Source organism: Diabrotica virgifera, chromosome 8 (genome assembly GCF_917563875.1).
Source record: "Diabrotica virgifera virgifera chromosome 8, PGI_DIABVI_V3a".
NCBI lineage: Eukaryota > Metazoa > Arthropoda > Insecta > Coleoptera > Chrysomelidae > Diabrotica > Diabrotica virgifera.
In genome coordinates this window covers 90,983,308-91,000,214 of record NC_065450.1, presented here as the reverse complement: position 1 = coordinate 91,000,214, position 16,907 = coordinate 90,983,308, and the positions used below count along the sequence as shown (strand labels likewise).

General features: G+C 33.9%; 1 protein-coding gene across 3 annotated transcripts in view; it reads right to left on the bottom strand.

Annotated features, from left to right (window-relative positions):
* Positions 1-12,404: 12,404 nt before the first annotated feature.
* Positions 12,405-16,907, bottom strand: part of LOC126890066 (chromatin complexes subunit BAP18) — a 77,312-nt gene continuing 72,809 nt past the window's right edge. The window contains exon 6 of one of the 3 annotated variants that reach the window (XM_050658893.1): positions 12,405-12,649. In XM_050658893.1, coding sequence (XP_050514850.1) covers positions 12,637-12,649 — 13 coding nt within the window. In that variant the 3' untranslated portion in view covers positions 12,405-12,636. Of the gene's footprint in view, positions 12,655-16,523; positions 16,804-16,907 lie in introns of those variants that run through there. The other 2 variants (XM_050658892.1, XM_050658894.1) reach the window with 2 other exon arrangements.

Sequence of the window (16,907 nt, the reverse complement as noted above, 5' to 3'; positions counted from 1 at the left end):
CAAACTCATGAGCAAAGACGGAGCCATACAAACCCATGAAAAAACATCATACCACAAGGAGTGCGTTCAGGTTGAGCTGGATTTTCTACAAAGTTATCGCAACTCTCAAAAGTCAGTCATTAACCAGATAGACTCTCAGAGGTCTAAACAGATACAAAAAAATAAAGAAAGACTATGACCAAGAGTAGGGTCTATAGTCTATAATAGTGTTCGTGTTATAGGTCGACAAAATATTCCTCTAAGAGACTATCGTGATGATGGCCTTCTGCTTCTGGACGAAGATGCTGGACCTAGCAACGAGGGGAATTGTTAAGGTTTAAAATCGCATCAGGAGATAAGACTTTTAAATAACACCTATCCACAACATCTTTCTGAGCAACATACATTAGTAGCACCAGTCAAAATCAATTAATGTTAAGGTGAAGAAATAATTGAACAAATAATGGATGAGGTTCAAAGTGCAAATTATTACTCTGTCATATTTGACGAAACGACAGACGTATCCCATGTGGAAAAGTTTTAGTTTTCCCTAAATTTGATATACAACAACAGACATTTGATACAATAACAACATTCGTGAAGACTTTGTCAAGTTCACTGACGCTTATGAGAACCTAAAAATAATTACTGAAAATCAAGAAAGAGGGAAGAACAAGGCCTGGCAGGAGAAGCATTGGGAAAAACGGTATTATTAAACTTGTTGAAAGAACTGCACTTGGATCCGAAGAAATGTGTAGGAATCGGTACTACGGCAGGAATGGTGAATTTTAAGGCACTTTTCACACACGGTAAAAGTGTATGAGAAGTGCCTTAAAACTCAACATTGTAACCCTAATTTTTAAACCCCCCCCCCTTCGTACCTACGGTTCCCTCTCCAAAAGAAGTTTATGGCCCCTCCCGAAAATCGGTCCTGGATCCGCCCTTGCCTGGAGTTGTAGGTTTAATGTGTTCAAATGAGAGGTAATGTCTGTTAGAAATGCCAGTTCATGAAGAAATGTTTTGTTCTTAAGCTCCGTTATAAATACGTCCGTGTTAATAACAATTTCCGTTTCAAAAAATAGTAAGATCTCTTTTCTTAAAGAAACAAATTTTCTAAGGCATTTATCTGCACTCAACCAGCGTATCTCTGAATGTAGGGGGACATCCTTATATTCAGTATTTAATTCCTCCAAGAGATGAATTTTCGGTGTCGCTGAGCTCTGTTTCCTCCTCTTAAGCTGTTTACTATCTGCACTACAGTTTTCATAGTATCGTTGATTTTAATTATCTTTCCGCAGAGAGCCTCTTGATGGATACTGCAATGAAACATAACACAGTTAACACCATTTTCCCGCAAAAGTCCAGCCAATCCCGTTATGCGTCCCGTCATTGCTTTTGCTCCGTCGCGTCGGTGCAAACGCAAGAGCACTTTTGAAAACCGCCTATATTTTTCACAGCGTCACTAACTGCTTCAAATATATTTATACCTTTGGTCCCGTCTTAAATTTGGTGCAGTTTTAGAAGTTCCTCAGTTACACATCAATCTTCACTGATACATCTAACAAAAATTAATAGCTGATTTTTGTCAGTAATATCAACAGATTCGTCCAGGGCTAAGGAGTAGTACACACAATCACGAATTGTGTCGACCATTTTTTTTAAATACAGAGTATTCAGCTCATCAACTCTTCTAGATACAGTTTGATGAGAAACTGAAACACATTCAAAATTGTTGGACATCTTTTCATCTCCAAGGGTTCGCGCCATTTTAACGACACACCGCTTATTCATTTCTCCATCTCTAAATGCTTTTTTACTTTTGACAAGTTCTAAACATACTTCATAATATGATGCTGCTAAGCTTGATGATTGAACAGCTGTCGGCTTTGTAAATAGAGATTTTTGTTTATTCAATTTAGCTTTAAGTTCTTTTACAAGAGTATTGCGAGATGCCCTTGATATTTGTCGTATTTTGTTTTGTGCTGGGTTTCATAATGCCTACTAATATTGTATTCTTTTGATACCGTGAGTACTTGACAACAAATAATGCACTGAGGTTTGCCTTTTAATTCGATGAAGAAATAAGTTTTTTGGCACTACTCATTTTGAATTTAACATTGAATTTATTCGCCACTGTTAATTCAACACGACACGTGCAGCTGACTGAAGCTAACTGCCCGCTCATCGGGAGTGGGTGTTCAAGGTTAACTACTTTCTTAAGATTACGGAAAGTTAGACAGGGTTTTTTTTGATGGCATGGACTTTATGTCATTCAGCCAGTCACAACATGAGGTACTTAGTGTCATGTGTAGTGTGTGTTGAGTAAGTGTCTTGTTACTTTGCAAAGTCAACGTCATTGTCTTTGCAAAGAGATGCTGATTGTATCCGAACGTCTGCGGTCCCTCCGGTGAGTACCGATCCTACAAGGACAGAAACTATCTTCATTCATTAATTTATAATAAACGAAAAATTCCTGACCCTGGTGAGATTCGAACTCACGACCATTCGGACCTTTCGATCCAACGGTAGGCGCTCTTACCACTGTGCCACAGAGGGGGTTTAGACAGGTAAAAGTTATCAATGGCAAAATATTTTTGAAATGTGTTTGCGGGGGCCGCAGTTTAACGAGCCTCGGGCCGCGTGCGGCCCGCGTGCCTGAGGTTGGACCACACTGATGTAAAGTAATGTTGAAATCAGTTAGGTCACTCAGATTACGGTTTTATAGAACCTAATTTTGGCACCTCTAGATATGTGGGAACTTCTCAGCACTCTATTTACGGCATATAGACAGCGATTCCTAGCCATGACTTTTTTGTATCTCATCGCTGTTACCAGGTTCTCACGAGAATACCGCTCCCAGGTACTCTAATTTCTTGACTTTTTCAACGGCCTAGCCGGGTAAGATGATTAAAAATGCCAACTCGATTCGACTTCCATATAGGTCACTGTATAGCAAATATAGAGAAACTCACTTTCTAAAATTTTTAGCCCCCTAGGTGGTCACGTGACCCACCTAGAGCCTAATTAGGCTTTTTATGTTTTTAAATGAGTAAACGATTTTAAAATTTTAAATGAGTATAAAAAAATAACTATTTCTTTAATAAAAAAATAAACTTTCGTTTTCACGAAAAAAATATATAACGTGTATTTTTACATAATATTTCACCCTGAATTTTTTCAGACCTTTAAAATTGGTGAGATGAACTTTTAAAAATAGAAAACGCTTTTTGATACACATTGTATAAAATTGTATCAAAAAGTGAAAAAATGCGGTTTTTTATTTTTAGAAGTTCGTTTCACCAATTTTAAACATCTGAAAAAATTCGTGGTGAAATATTATGCAAAAATACACGTTATACATTTTTTTTTGTGAAAACGAATATCTTAGTTATTTTTTTATACTCATTTAAAATCGTTCTAAAATTTAAATATCCCGTCAAAAATAAAAAAAAAATTCGGACAGTACTTTTTGAAACCTACAACTTTTTTATTCAAAGTTTTTCGCTAGCTCTTGATGCGGCTGAGATAAAAAATAAAAACATAAAAAGCCTAATTAGGATCTAGGTGGGTCACGTGACCACCTAGGGGGCTAAAAATTTCAGAAAATGAGTTGCTCTATATGTGCTAAACCAGTGGCGTGCGGTGACTTTTTCGAAAGGGGAAGCGATTCAATAAGGATATAAAAATATTTTCTTAAGGGTCGAGCCACTTCCCACCTGATAACACTCTGATGCGCAAGGGCTCTCTATCAGCAAAGTGCTTATGTGAGACGTCCTGGGTACAAGGACTCACACACTAAATCCTACCCCGATAAATGCGTGAGGCACTCTATTCCCGCTATTTCTAGTGACTAGTGACCTATCATTGATCTGTATTGCTAGCTCGGGCCTTGAGTCCTCGCGCCGGGCTTGGTTTTCTAAAGAAGAATCCTATTTAAAAAAAAATTTATACTCCGAGGCATTTTCCACAATACACAACTTTCACTAAAATGACACTTATTTATACTCGAGGTCTATTCTCCTATCAAGTTCTGATACTTGTTGAATGCAGTCTTTTTCAGTGGATAATAGGGCTAACTTTCAAAGCCTGTCTTCGCTTGTTGAATTTCTTTTAAACTCTTAATTTGAAACTTTTAATGCATCTTAATACTGCAAAACTTAGTTCAACTGATGCACTTGTGGCTGGGATAGTTAGTACTAATTCACACAACTTAACCACTTCACACAGTGACTTGTTTAAACCAGTAGTTATAAAGAAATCCCAGATTTCTGGGTATTTCTTTATCATTAATGTCAGTTGTTTCATAAATGACACTTAACTGAGAATGCAAAGCTGGGATATCAAAAAATTTTCATTATTTAATCGTAGTGAAATAAATTCCTGTGTGGGAAATTTTAATGAATTATAATTAGAAATATTAAGATTATATATAATTCTACAAATTTTAAATCGTTAAAATTTTGAAAGCTAGAATTCATTTGTTGTAGAATATTATCAAAAGGTCTCTTTGTTTCCTCTGTTTTCTCTGTCTCCGAAATTATCAATCTTCATTATTTTTCTTTCGTGTTCAAACCCCATATGTTCAGTTTTATCCCAAATATTTTTAAACTGCTCTCGTTTTTTTAATTATCGTATTAATAAATTCATCAATTTGTCTTATACAAAATGCAATACCATTTGACTTCTGTAAAATGTCAAATAAAAGATCAGTAAAAGGAAAAATCTCTCAAAAAATTTAAATCGAAATATTCTTTAAGCGAATGTATGTAATACCTAAGCACCTCAGCAGCTGCAGCAGTAAGAGTCGGAGCATCTCATTTTCGGGAAGGACGATCGCTTCCAGGCCAGGGTACCAAAATTCGCGCGACTGGTGGGTGCGGTCATTGAACCCTAACCAATTTTTAAACGGGACAACTGCATGACAAGCGGCGATTTTGAGATGCGCTTCTGTCAGGAGTGGACCGAATAGTTGAATTGTGTGCATATTGAGTTCGTTCGTACGCGATTAATTTTTAATATTTTTCAATGCCTATTGCCTAGGTAATATGTCGTAGATTACTTGGATTAGGGAAAAAATTTTAATTATTAAATATTAATTAATAATATATTTTCTTATATCGAAGTATAAATAGGGAAGCGGTGCTTCCCCCGCTTCAATGGACCGCACGCCTCTGTGCTAAACAGTCACCTATATGGAATTCGAATCGAGTTGGGGGCATTTTTCATCATCTTTATTCTATAGGCCCTTTGTAGGTTTTATTCTTTAATGTAGTCAGCGTGAGGTACTGTTCATTAATGAACGGTTCGTCTGTCCATTCCATATATTTGGTTTTCGTTTCATTAATATACAAGCCCTTGCTATTTGCTTTTTCTTCTAATCTTCTCACTGTCTCTCTTAATTCTGTTTTACTTCTGGCAATGAACACAATATCGTCTGTAAATGCTAGACGTGTTTCTTGGAATATACGAGGCCAGACCTGTTTATGTAGGCCCTCTTGTAGGTTTTATTTTCTAACAATATATTGAACAACAGCGATGACAATGGGTCCCCTTGCCGTACTCCTTCTCTGACTTCAAATTTTTCAGTTAGGTTGGTATGTAATTTGACTTTGTTTTCTGTTTTATCTAATGTTATTTTTATCATTTTAGTCAGTTTCGTTCTAATGTTTAAGTCTCTGAGTGCTTCAAACAGTTCTTTTCTTTTCTCTCTGTCGAATGCCTGTTTAAAGTCTATGAAGAGTGCGACTGTCTATTTTCCATATACGTGACTTTCTGCCAATATTTCCCGAAGGGTGAAGATTTGATCCACAGTACTACGTCGCCTCCTAAATCCACATTGGTATTCTCCAATTATATTCTCATAGTTTAGTGTTACCTTATTTTTAATATGCACGGCTAGTATTTTGTATGTTATTTTGAGCAATGCTATGCCCCTATAGTTCTGACAGTAACTTTTATATCCTCTCTTAAATATTATAGGACATATTATTATGATTGCTTCGGTCCAATCTGTTGGCATTGTTTCTTGTATCCATATGTTTCTCAACAGCTCATGTATTTTACTTATTAGCAGTGGCGACGCGTGACTTTTTCTAAAGTGTTAACAAAACCAGATGCAAAAAATCTTATTTAAAAAATGAAAATATGGCTAAATGTATAATATGTCCATAAAGTAACGCATAAATTCATTATTTCGTAAACCGGCGACTTTTAAGAAAATATCCCGAAACAGGTCGATTTTTATTTTTAAATTATGATTTTTTGGCATATATATCATACTAGTGACGTCATCCATCTGGGCGTGATGACGTAATCGATGATTTTTTAAATGATAATAATTGGGGTCATGTAATAGCTTATTTGAAAGAGCATTCAATTCTCTATTCACTAATATAAACATTAACATAATTATTTATAGGTGTTCAAAAAAAAATAATTAAATTAATTGAGACAAAAAGAAGAATGTATATAATTTATTTAATTCAAAATACGTTTCACTGTTGTCAGAAAACAGGAAAAAAATGTTTATTTGACAAATAAATATTGCTATTCGCTTAAATTCAATGTTAAGGCCATCGGTACATAATTCGCAAACATTTTACGGGTGTCCCTACTTTTTTTGTCTTTACACGCAAAATTACGTGTAGTAAAATTCACACTGGTATGTATATGTTAACATTACTAGAATGTCATTCTACTTGAAAATGTCATCAGTAATTTAGAGATGGCTTTTGAATGTTCTTGGATAACTGTTATTTTTATAATTGCAAATTATTAATTCAGTTAATAAATGTGATAATTTTTTCACTAACTATGTATTCAGTTATTGTAATAATTTATATGTACAACAAAAACTAATACTCAATCGAGAAAAGAGGAAAATTGTTAAAGTGATTTTTTAATAATATATTGTTACTATGAAACGCTTACAATTTTGAACATCTTTAACAACAAAATACTTGGATCACAGAATATATTATCCTGATGTATTCTCTGCTTGGATCTTCCACAAATAATACACAATAAATAACTTTTTATTAAGTTCACGTCTTAAATCAATTATTTATCAAATACACTATATATCAATATTATTTAATCAACAACTCCAAATATTCCCGATGCCATGTCAAATATTTAAAATTGTCACTGATTGTCACTGTCTGACTGACAGTATGCTGACAATATTCTATTCGACTGAGTGCGTTGTATGACAAAGATAGATTTGGAAATATTACCACGGACATTGTGTTCATTTTTTTCGAATCTTGAAGAAACCAATAAATATTTTTGAAAAATTTAAACGCAGAATGAAAGACTATATTATTACCGAGGGCTGAAAGTCCCTTAGAATAAATAAAAAGTTTATTTTGAATGAGATAATTTAAATTAAATATCACACTAAATTTTCTCTTAGTTTTTCACCCCTGTAACTTATTAAAATAAACATTATAGAAGTTCTCAGGGACTTTCGGCCCTCGCCAATAACGTAATCTTTCATTCTGCGTTTAAATTTTTTAAAAATACTTATTAGTTTTCTCAGGATTCGAAAAAAAATGAATCCCCATTTGAATAGCATTGAGCCGAAAATACGTACCCATCCTCTTAAACTGCCACCCACCTGCCTTTTGACAGTTTGAGCATTTCGTTTAAGCGAAAATCAATGTTTATTTTTCAAATAAAACATTTTTCTGTTTTCTGACAGCAGTAAAATTGTATTAACAATTAAACAAATTACATACATTCATCTTTTTGTGTCAATTAATTTAATTAAAAATATATTTTTTGGACACCCTGTATTGTGTTAATGTTTATATTATTGACTAGAGAATTAAATAACCTTTTAAATGAGCTATCACATAACCCCTCTTATCATTTAAAAAAATCATCGATTACGTCATCACGCCCAGATGGATGACGTCACTAGTATGATATATATGCCGAAAAATCTTAATTTAAAAATAAAAACCAACTTGTTTTGGGATTTTTCCTTAAAGTCACCGGTTTACGAAATAATTAATTTATGCGCTACTTTACGGACGCACTGTATAGTTTCAATAATATCATTTTGTATATCACTTGAAACTCTCGAAAAACAGTTGATGTTTCTAGATGTTGGCAAAATTTTTGATCTTTTTTGGTAAATGTTAACAATTCCCTTTAATTGCCTCGATCGTCAGAGTCGTCGCCCTCAAAATGACCACGACACGCTAATTCTTGTTTGGCCAAAAAAACATAGGGTATCTATTATAAGTGTGCCAAGGATACACCTATCTATTTTTTTAACAAACTCATTATGTTTAGCATTTGCTTTAAAAGCTTGGTTAAGAGAACTTTCGATTCTTGTTTTGCCAAACTGAAGCAAATTGGGTATACATCTTACATGCAGGTAACGGAGCAATTTCATGTCTCCTTTTTAAAACTCTAAAACTATTTAAATCGCGAACCTGGTCCACCCATTTTTTCTGTAGAAACCAGAAGACATGGCCAACAATACAGTCTATTTTTCTTGCAACCACATAACGAAGAATTTTCACTGTACCAACTAAATTTAATTTTGATTCCTTTTTTAAATTGTTTAAAATAGGTCTTTCATTTTCACTAATCTCATTTTTTTCTTCAAAATTATACAAGAAGAATTACTTTTTAAGTAGTTGATCGATTACGCAGCGACACTCATCCATGGTTAACTGCACGCACACTTTTTATAGGTACTGTAACCAAATTTAAATCTGGTAACAGGGCTACTGTTATTTACAGCGCGCTTACGCCGACGATCCTTCACAATTTTCAGACACTAGCAGGTCCCGAGCGACAGCGATGATGTAACTATTGTAACCACAAATGAAACTGGTAACAGAGTATAATAAAGTGCAACTGAGTCACATAAACTCGCCAATATTTTCGTGTGTCTACAAGTAGTTGGCTATTTACTAAATTAAGTACTATGAACACATAATATAATAATATATTTCTATTGGTAAAAATATAGGTAAATGCAATTATTCATCGTCATAAAATATTTATTTGCAAGATTTTTAACTGTTACCAATGGTAACAGTGGTTGCATGGACTCTTCGCCAGTGCTTATTAGCTTTGATCCGCCACATTTGAGCATTTCGGCCGTTATATTATCATGCCATGGGCTCTTTGTTTTTTAGGCTCTCTATGATTTTCATAAAGGTTGGTGCTTGGTCATCTTCTAGTTGGATACCTATATATTTTATGGAGCACCTTGTATTCTATTTATCATGAATAGTAGTTATTCTGGACTACTAACTATCGATTAATTTTCCTTAATTACCTAAATATTTCAACAAAAAAAATTAAATACGAAGATAACCGCATATGAGCGCATGAGCGCTGAACTTATACGCGACTAATTGTGTTATTTTTATATAAAACTATAAACTCCTATCTCACAAAGTCTATGGGCCAAGTATTTATCGTTAGATGACACTAGTGTCATTATACGATTATCCAAAATCAACGACGCACCGAACACAAATAGTGACACATATCCAACTGTGCAAAGCATTTGTCCATCTAAGATGTATATAAAGCGTCGTTTGTCGAATTAAGACAGTATATGTGATTACTTGATTAAAAACAGTCTGCATATGTGTTTAAGAAAAGTGACACATTTATCACTTATTTATCTCTTTTTGCAGTAGCTTGTGTTTAATGTTGTTACTTGTATTTTAAGTTACATCAATAAAAAGTCTGTTAACCAGATAATAATGATATTATATTCTGTACCTACTGCAAATCTCACTTTTGATAAATAATATTTCGTAATTTTTTTAACGTAAATTTTCGTATTTTATCTGTATAGTGTCACAACTCAAATAAAATAATTTTTTTTTAATATTTTTAATATACTTACCTAATACGCTATTTTATATAGCTTAAAAAACCATTGTAACTGACTAAAATAGTTATTATTCTAATTTTAATAGTTTTTGAATTCAACACGAAAAAGGTTGTAGGTCAAACTTTAAACGTTGTTTTCTCGAAACTTTGCTTTTTTGACTTACGACACTCTTTGACCGGAGGTGCGATATGAATTTTAAAAATAAACGGCATATATCGAGAAGTTATTATACCTCCAAACATAGCCGATACTGTGGCCCATGAACAATTATTTTAATCTGTTTGTCATTTGTCCAGTGTGTGTTATTTGTATGATTATTTTTAAGGGCGTAGGCGCAAAATTTCGCGCCAATATGTTTTAAATGCGTTCATTTTTTTTTCGAATCCTAATAGCCACTTTACACGATGCAAGTAATTGCGCAATTAATTGCACAATTTCTTGCGCAAGAACTTGTGCAATAAGTTGCAATTAACTTTCTGCAATAAAGTGATTACATGGTGCAAGCAAATGCATAAACTGACATGAACATGAAATAGACAAAAACTTTGACAAAATAGCATAAGTTTTAGGCTACCTATGTTGTTTTTATAAATTAAATGTATTTTTTTGAGTAGAGTTATCAGATATTAGATTATGTTAGATTATAATTTAAGAAAATTATAATATGTATTATAACAAAATCAATTAATACCTAATGCAAGTATACATATTTATTCATTTACAAAAGCAAACAAGTTGTAAGAAATACAAATAGAAAATATTTTTTTAATCCCTATGTTCATAATTAAAGTTATCCACCAGAATAATGTTATCTGTGCAGCGTGAAACTGGTAAAAAGTTTCTCTAGTTTTGTTAAAAAATTGTTTAGTTTGAAATTTAGGATGACAGAATGTCAATGTAGTAAAAACAAACAGTGTAGCATTAAAAGTCACTAAAAATATAACCAAATTGCAGAAACAATTGCATAAAAAATAGGACGTATTCTATTTAGCTGCAACTTCTTGCAGCAAGAAATTGCTGCAAGAAGTTGCAGCTTTTCTGTACAATTCGCGTATGACACGATGCAATTTCTATTGCTGCAAGAAATTGTGTAATTAATTGCGCAATTAGTTGCATCGTGTAAAGTGGCTATTACATTATAAACGAAGGCCGAAAGTCCCTTAGAATAACCAAAACGTTTTTTTAATGAGATATTTGAAATTAAAAATCACACTAATTTTCTTTTTTTTTTCACTCCTACAACTTATTAAAATAAACATAGTTTCAAATAAACCTAAACAAGTTTTCAGGGGCTTTCGGCCCTCGGTAATAATGCATTCTTTCATTCTGCGTTTAAATTTTTCAAAAATACTTTTCTCACGATTCGAAAAAAATGAATGGATTTAAATATCATTGGCGCAAAATTTTGCGCATACGCCCTTAAGTAAATGTCTACACATTCCGGGATGTCCGTCATTATCTAGCTAGAGTGTAAATGAATAGGTATGAACCCTTGTTACTAAATCACAATATTGCTGGATTTTAACACGAGGGAGAGAGAGAGAGAAAGAGAGAGAGAGAGAGAGAGAGAGAGAGAGAGAGAGAGAGAGAGAGAGAGAGAGAGAGAGAGAGAGGGAGAGGGAGAGGGAGAGGGAGAGGGAGAGGGAGAGGGAGAGGGAGAGGGAGAGGGAGAGGGAGAGGGAGAGGGAGAGGGGGAGGGAGAGGGGGGAGGGAGAGGGAGAGAGAGAGAGAAAATAATAGAAACCGCGACTTTGACCCCTTATAACTACCCTCGTCCTCCACTCTGGTTTCCGCCCGTTGGGGAAAGGCATGTACACAACTAACTTAACATATCCCCGTATAGTTTTTCCATATTATCACGAAAAAAATCCCCTCCCAGCCCTTGGACTATAAATTAGTCTATATTTTCAAACTTTAGTTCTAAGTTCAGAATGATGTTTCCTGTTTTTGCTCAGTTGTAATTAAAAATATGTTTTACTAATGTTTAATAATCAATTATTGATACAATACCAACATTAAAATTATGAATACTTTATTTTATTTCTTAAAACAACTTCATTTTTTGTCAATTGTCTTCTTTGACCTGGGGTCATTTTTGAACCACGTTGGTCATCAGTGTAAGAAAAAAAGGTAGGTCATTGGAGGGGTAAAGCAGACTACCTGATTAACAAGATAGTTCTTCATGCAGCAGTGATCAGAACTTGAGAGAAATTAGATGGGAAATACCATCAATATTGTATAAATATAAAAATAATTTTGACAATAAAACACTGAAAACGTATGTTTTTTATACTTCCACAAAATTTATTATAACTATGTGACTACAGCTGTTTCGACAGAGTGCCTTTCTCAAGTGATTTAGTTTACTATGTGTTCGTATTTTAAAGTCTTTAACTGAAGAGGTTGAGTGGGGAGCTGTTTGTCTCGAGTTGGTCATTCAGAATTATATCTGTATTTTTCAATTTAATAATTTCAATAGATTCTAATAAAGATAGAGCTATCTTTATTATAAAATTCATCAATTATAAAAATAATTATAAACTATAACAGAAAATATCATTATTTGTTTTATTTCTAGTGTTATTTACATATTGAATTTCTCAAAACCTGTACAAAAACATCACCAATTAATCATCTTTATGAAAATAATAATTTCTCATATTTGCATTTTTGATAACCAAAAGGTTTATCTTTAAATTTTATGTTTAATCTAACTGCATCATTTCTTATTAATCTTTATTTACAATCATGAAGATCCTCTTCACAATACACCTGGTAACGTTGTTTTAGTATTGGGGCCTTTCCTAAAAATTTATAAATGGTTAGATTTTTTTAGCAATGGACTAAAAGCCTAAATTTAATAATGTTTGTGTTTTAATGATATGATTTCTGTATGACTTTCCTATTGGAGACCTCTCAGTTCGTGATATTGTTCATGTTAACTATAACCACACCTTGACTGTTTCCAAATCATCATCCTTCTTCTTATCAATATATTAGGCCTGGATTTGTTACAATTTGTTAATAGCTTAATGGTGTCTAGTCGGACAAACTTTGATGTACGAGAACACTGGAACAGGGGAAGTTTTAATTGTGGAACAGGTTACAGGTTTCGAAACTCCCATGCAAAAATCAGACTGCTGTTTAGCACCAATATAATACCTGTCATTTGACATGTTCTACGTATCGGACTTTTTAACATGCCCAACATATTTGTCGGACAAACATTTTTTTATATATTATATAAAGTTTGCCATTAAATAAACTTAAAAACAACCTGCTAGTTTTCACAATCTTAAACTTGTCAGGATGACATGTTCCACAATTTAAACTTCCCCTGTTCCCATACATCAGAGTTTGTCCAACTAGACACCATTAAGCCATTAACAAATTTTCAGCTTGCTATTAATCAACATATATGTAGGTCTTGTCTGAATGTCTAATTTTAGTAATTTTTCTGTTGTCTTGCTTTCCTATCTTATTCCTTTCAGCTACGGTGACGAGTACGCGCTAGGGATGGTGATTGTTGACAAAATACCGGTTTTTTTACCTACGGTTTAACCGGTCAAAAAAACCGGTTGTTTCAAAAACCGGTGTTCGGTTTTATTAGTCATGGACAATACCCAATAGGTTACATTTACATTGCGCTTTAGTTTGCGATACTCCATTCGAATGGATATCAGTCCATATCAGTATAACAATCACTCATCAGTGTTGTGAAATCGGTTTCAGTCAGCCTAAAATTTCTCATTTACGCGCGGGGACAAACATTTTCCCATTTTTTCTCTGAATTCAACATTTTTTCCAATTATCCAGTTTTTCACCGGATATTACTTTAAAAGGAAAAAACCGGTTATAACCGGGACAAAAAAACAACCGGAAAAACCGATTGTTGCTGAGAAAAAAACCGGTTTTAGGTTATAACCGGTAGGTTTTTCCCATCCCTAGTACGTGCGTCCAAATATCACTATAGACGCGTAAGCTCATCCATAGCATGTAAGTATTCAAACGGAATTATTTCTGCCATCACAGGAGCTGAAGTTGAAAATATTAAAGCCAAGCTAAGAGGTTTAACATAACTCTTTATTTTTGGTATATACCAGTGCCATGTTTACTTCTGACATCTTTGTCGCAAAATTCCACTATTGCTTCCTGTACCTCTTTGACGGATGAACCTTTAAGGTTACCCTTTTTTAACAAATTATAAGTTAGGATCGATAAGTAGGTAATAGGTTGGTTCGAAAAAAACTTTTTCTTTTATTTCAGATCGCTATAGTGCGCAAAAGTTGCCATTGGTATAGACTTGAAAAAAGCAATAATTATTATTTTTTTATTAATTTGTCTTCCGGTCGCAATGCCATCGAAGTTAGCAAAAATTGTGAAAACCTTAATTTTTCATATTTTCTTTTTTAAACAGGCCAGATGGTTTTAATTGCGTTCCTATAGCATGAATTAACTAGTAAAAGTATTTAAAATCAATATAAATGCACTTATTATACATTTGTTTCATATCTTCCGGTCGTGCAACATAATACAAAATGAGTAAAATTTGTAGTTCTTGCAAAATTTCAAAGTTTGACTGTTTAGTGCAATTTAATCATACGACTTTTAGAGATGGTATAGTTGAATTCATTTACAATAATATATTTAAAATCCAAGCATATAAGATAAATTTTGATATTCAAATGGAATTCGGTCGCGCAACTTCGTCAAAAACAGCAGACTACCGAGAAGCGAGGCGAAAGTGACGAATGCCAGAGAAGCGTGCGCAGCCACAAATAAAGATACATGTGGGAATACCTCTACAATGGAGTATTTGTCTTCTCCATTATAACGAATTGCCATTCCACCACCTTTTCCAACACTTAGATGAAAATACAACAGGCCCAATAGGATATTCCAGACCAATTGGAAAGGCCCTACCTGATTGTGAAAGACTACCACTTATTGATTTTAATCATATTGATTGTGAGATTCCAAAAGTTGACAAGCGTATTCTTAGCAAGCACCAATAATTGTACTTGCTTGAGATATCTGAAGTCATTGAGTCAGGACATTGTTCAGAAGACTTTGTAGTGGGTACGTGATCCTAGCCCAACGTCACATTCAAGATGGCTTACTACTGCTAACAGAGTTTTACGTTTCTACATCAGTGTGTCCAACCCTTCTGAAAATCTGAGAGAGATTGTCACATTCATTCTCAAAAGTTATAATATGCCTATGTGGTTTTCCACAAAAATAAACCACAAATTCACAGATGGGCCTAGACATGATTACAAAATCATTGAATCTTCAAGCTACTTACCAGAAGAGCTTCTTCAAGTTGTTGATCACGTTTTATAACGGAACGCTTACTTTGTCCACCCGAAAATTTACTTTTGGCTATGGTCACTGATGAAAGGAACCATATCCGAGAGCTGGGCTTTAGGTGTATCATGAAGGAGAAGCCAGCAATATCTGAAAGTGACTCTATCAGAACCTTTAAACCATCAAACTTAAACTCTGAAGCTAAATAGTATTATGAAATTATCAAATGGAACACCAGTACACTGACTCCTCTCCACTGCTAGGAACATTGACTAATGAAGAGATAAAACAGTATGTGAGCAGTGACTTCAGGCCTGTTATGAGTATAGATACTTTCCCATGCCATACACAGGCAGTTGAGAGATGCGTTAAGCTAGTGACCGAAGCTTCAAGTAAAGTGTGTGGACACAGTTCCAGGGACGGCTATATTAGAACCACAGTATTGCACCGTTCAGCGATGCCAACTTTAACGTTGGGCCAGGATCACGTACCACAAAGTTTTCTGAACAATGTCCTAACTTGACGACTTCTGATATCTCAAGCAAGTACAATCGGTCCTTGATAAGAATCCGCTTTTCAATTTTTTGAATTTCACAATCGATAAGATTAAAATCAACAACAACTGGTAGTCTTTCACAATCAGGTAGGGCCTTTCCAATCGGTCCAGATATCCTATTGTGCGTGTTATATTTCCATCTAAGTGTTGGAAAAGGTGGCGGAATGGCAGTTCGTTGTAATGGAGAAGACAAATACCCCATTGTAGAGGTCTTCCCACATGTATATCTATTTGTGGCTGCGCGCGCTTCGCTGGCATTCGTCACTTTCGCCTCGCCTCTCGGTAGTCTGCTGTTTTTGACGAAGCTACGCGCTACGCGACCGAGTTCCACTTGAATATCAAAATTTATCCTCCATGCTTGGATTTTAAATATATTATTGTAATTGAATTAAACTATAGCATCTCTAAAAGTCGTATGATTAAATTGTACTAAACAGTCAAACTTTGAAATTTTGCAAAAACTACTAAATTTACTCATTTTGTATTATGTTGCGCGACCGGAAGATATGAAACAAATGTATAATAAGTGCATTTATATTGATTTTACATACTTTTACTAGTTAATTCATGCTATAGGAACGCAATTAAAACCATCTGGCCTGTTTAAAAAAAAAATATGAAAAATTAAGGTTTTCACAATTTTTGCTAACTTCGATGGCATTGCGACCGGAAGACAAATTAATAAAAAAATAATAATTAGTGCTTTTTTCAAGTCTATACCAATGGCAACTTTTGCGCACTATAGCGATCTGAAATAAAAGAAAAAGTTTTTTTCGAACCACCCTAGTAGGTAATATCCAAGCAGAAAAATGGTGTGGAAAAATATTTTATTTACTTAATAATCTGACAATGTATCACTTTTAATTAATTTACTAAACAATTAAGTCTTGCAGATGAAAATTCCTCTCTTGACTACGGAAGATTTAACAGAAAGGGTTTCTGAGATGTATTTATGTGTTTAATTATAGTTGAATTAAGCAAACACTAACAAATTATAACCAAGAGGTAAATTTTCATATTAGTAAAGACATACCATCATTCTACAATTACTAACAGCATTGCAATTACTTGATTTTATCACTAACAAATACTTACTCATCATTTATCAAAGGCAAGCATGAAAAATAACATTTTTTTGTTAAAAACAGAATTAAATCAAACTACATACTATTAGGTACATCATACAACTGTATA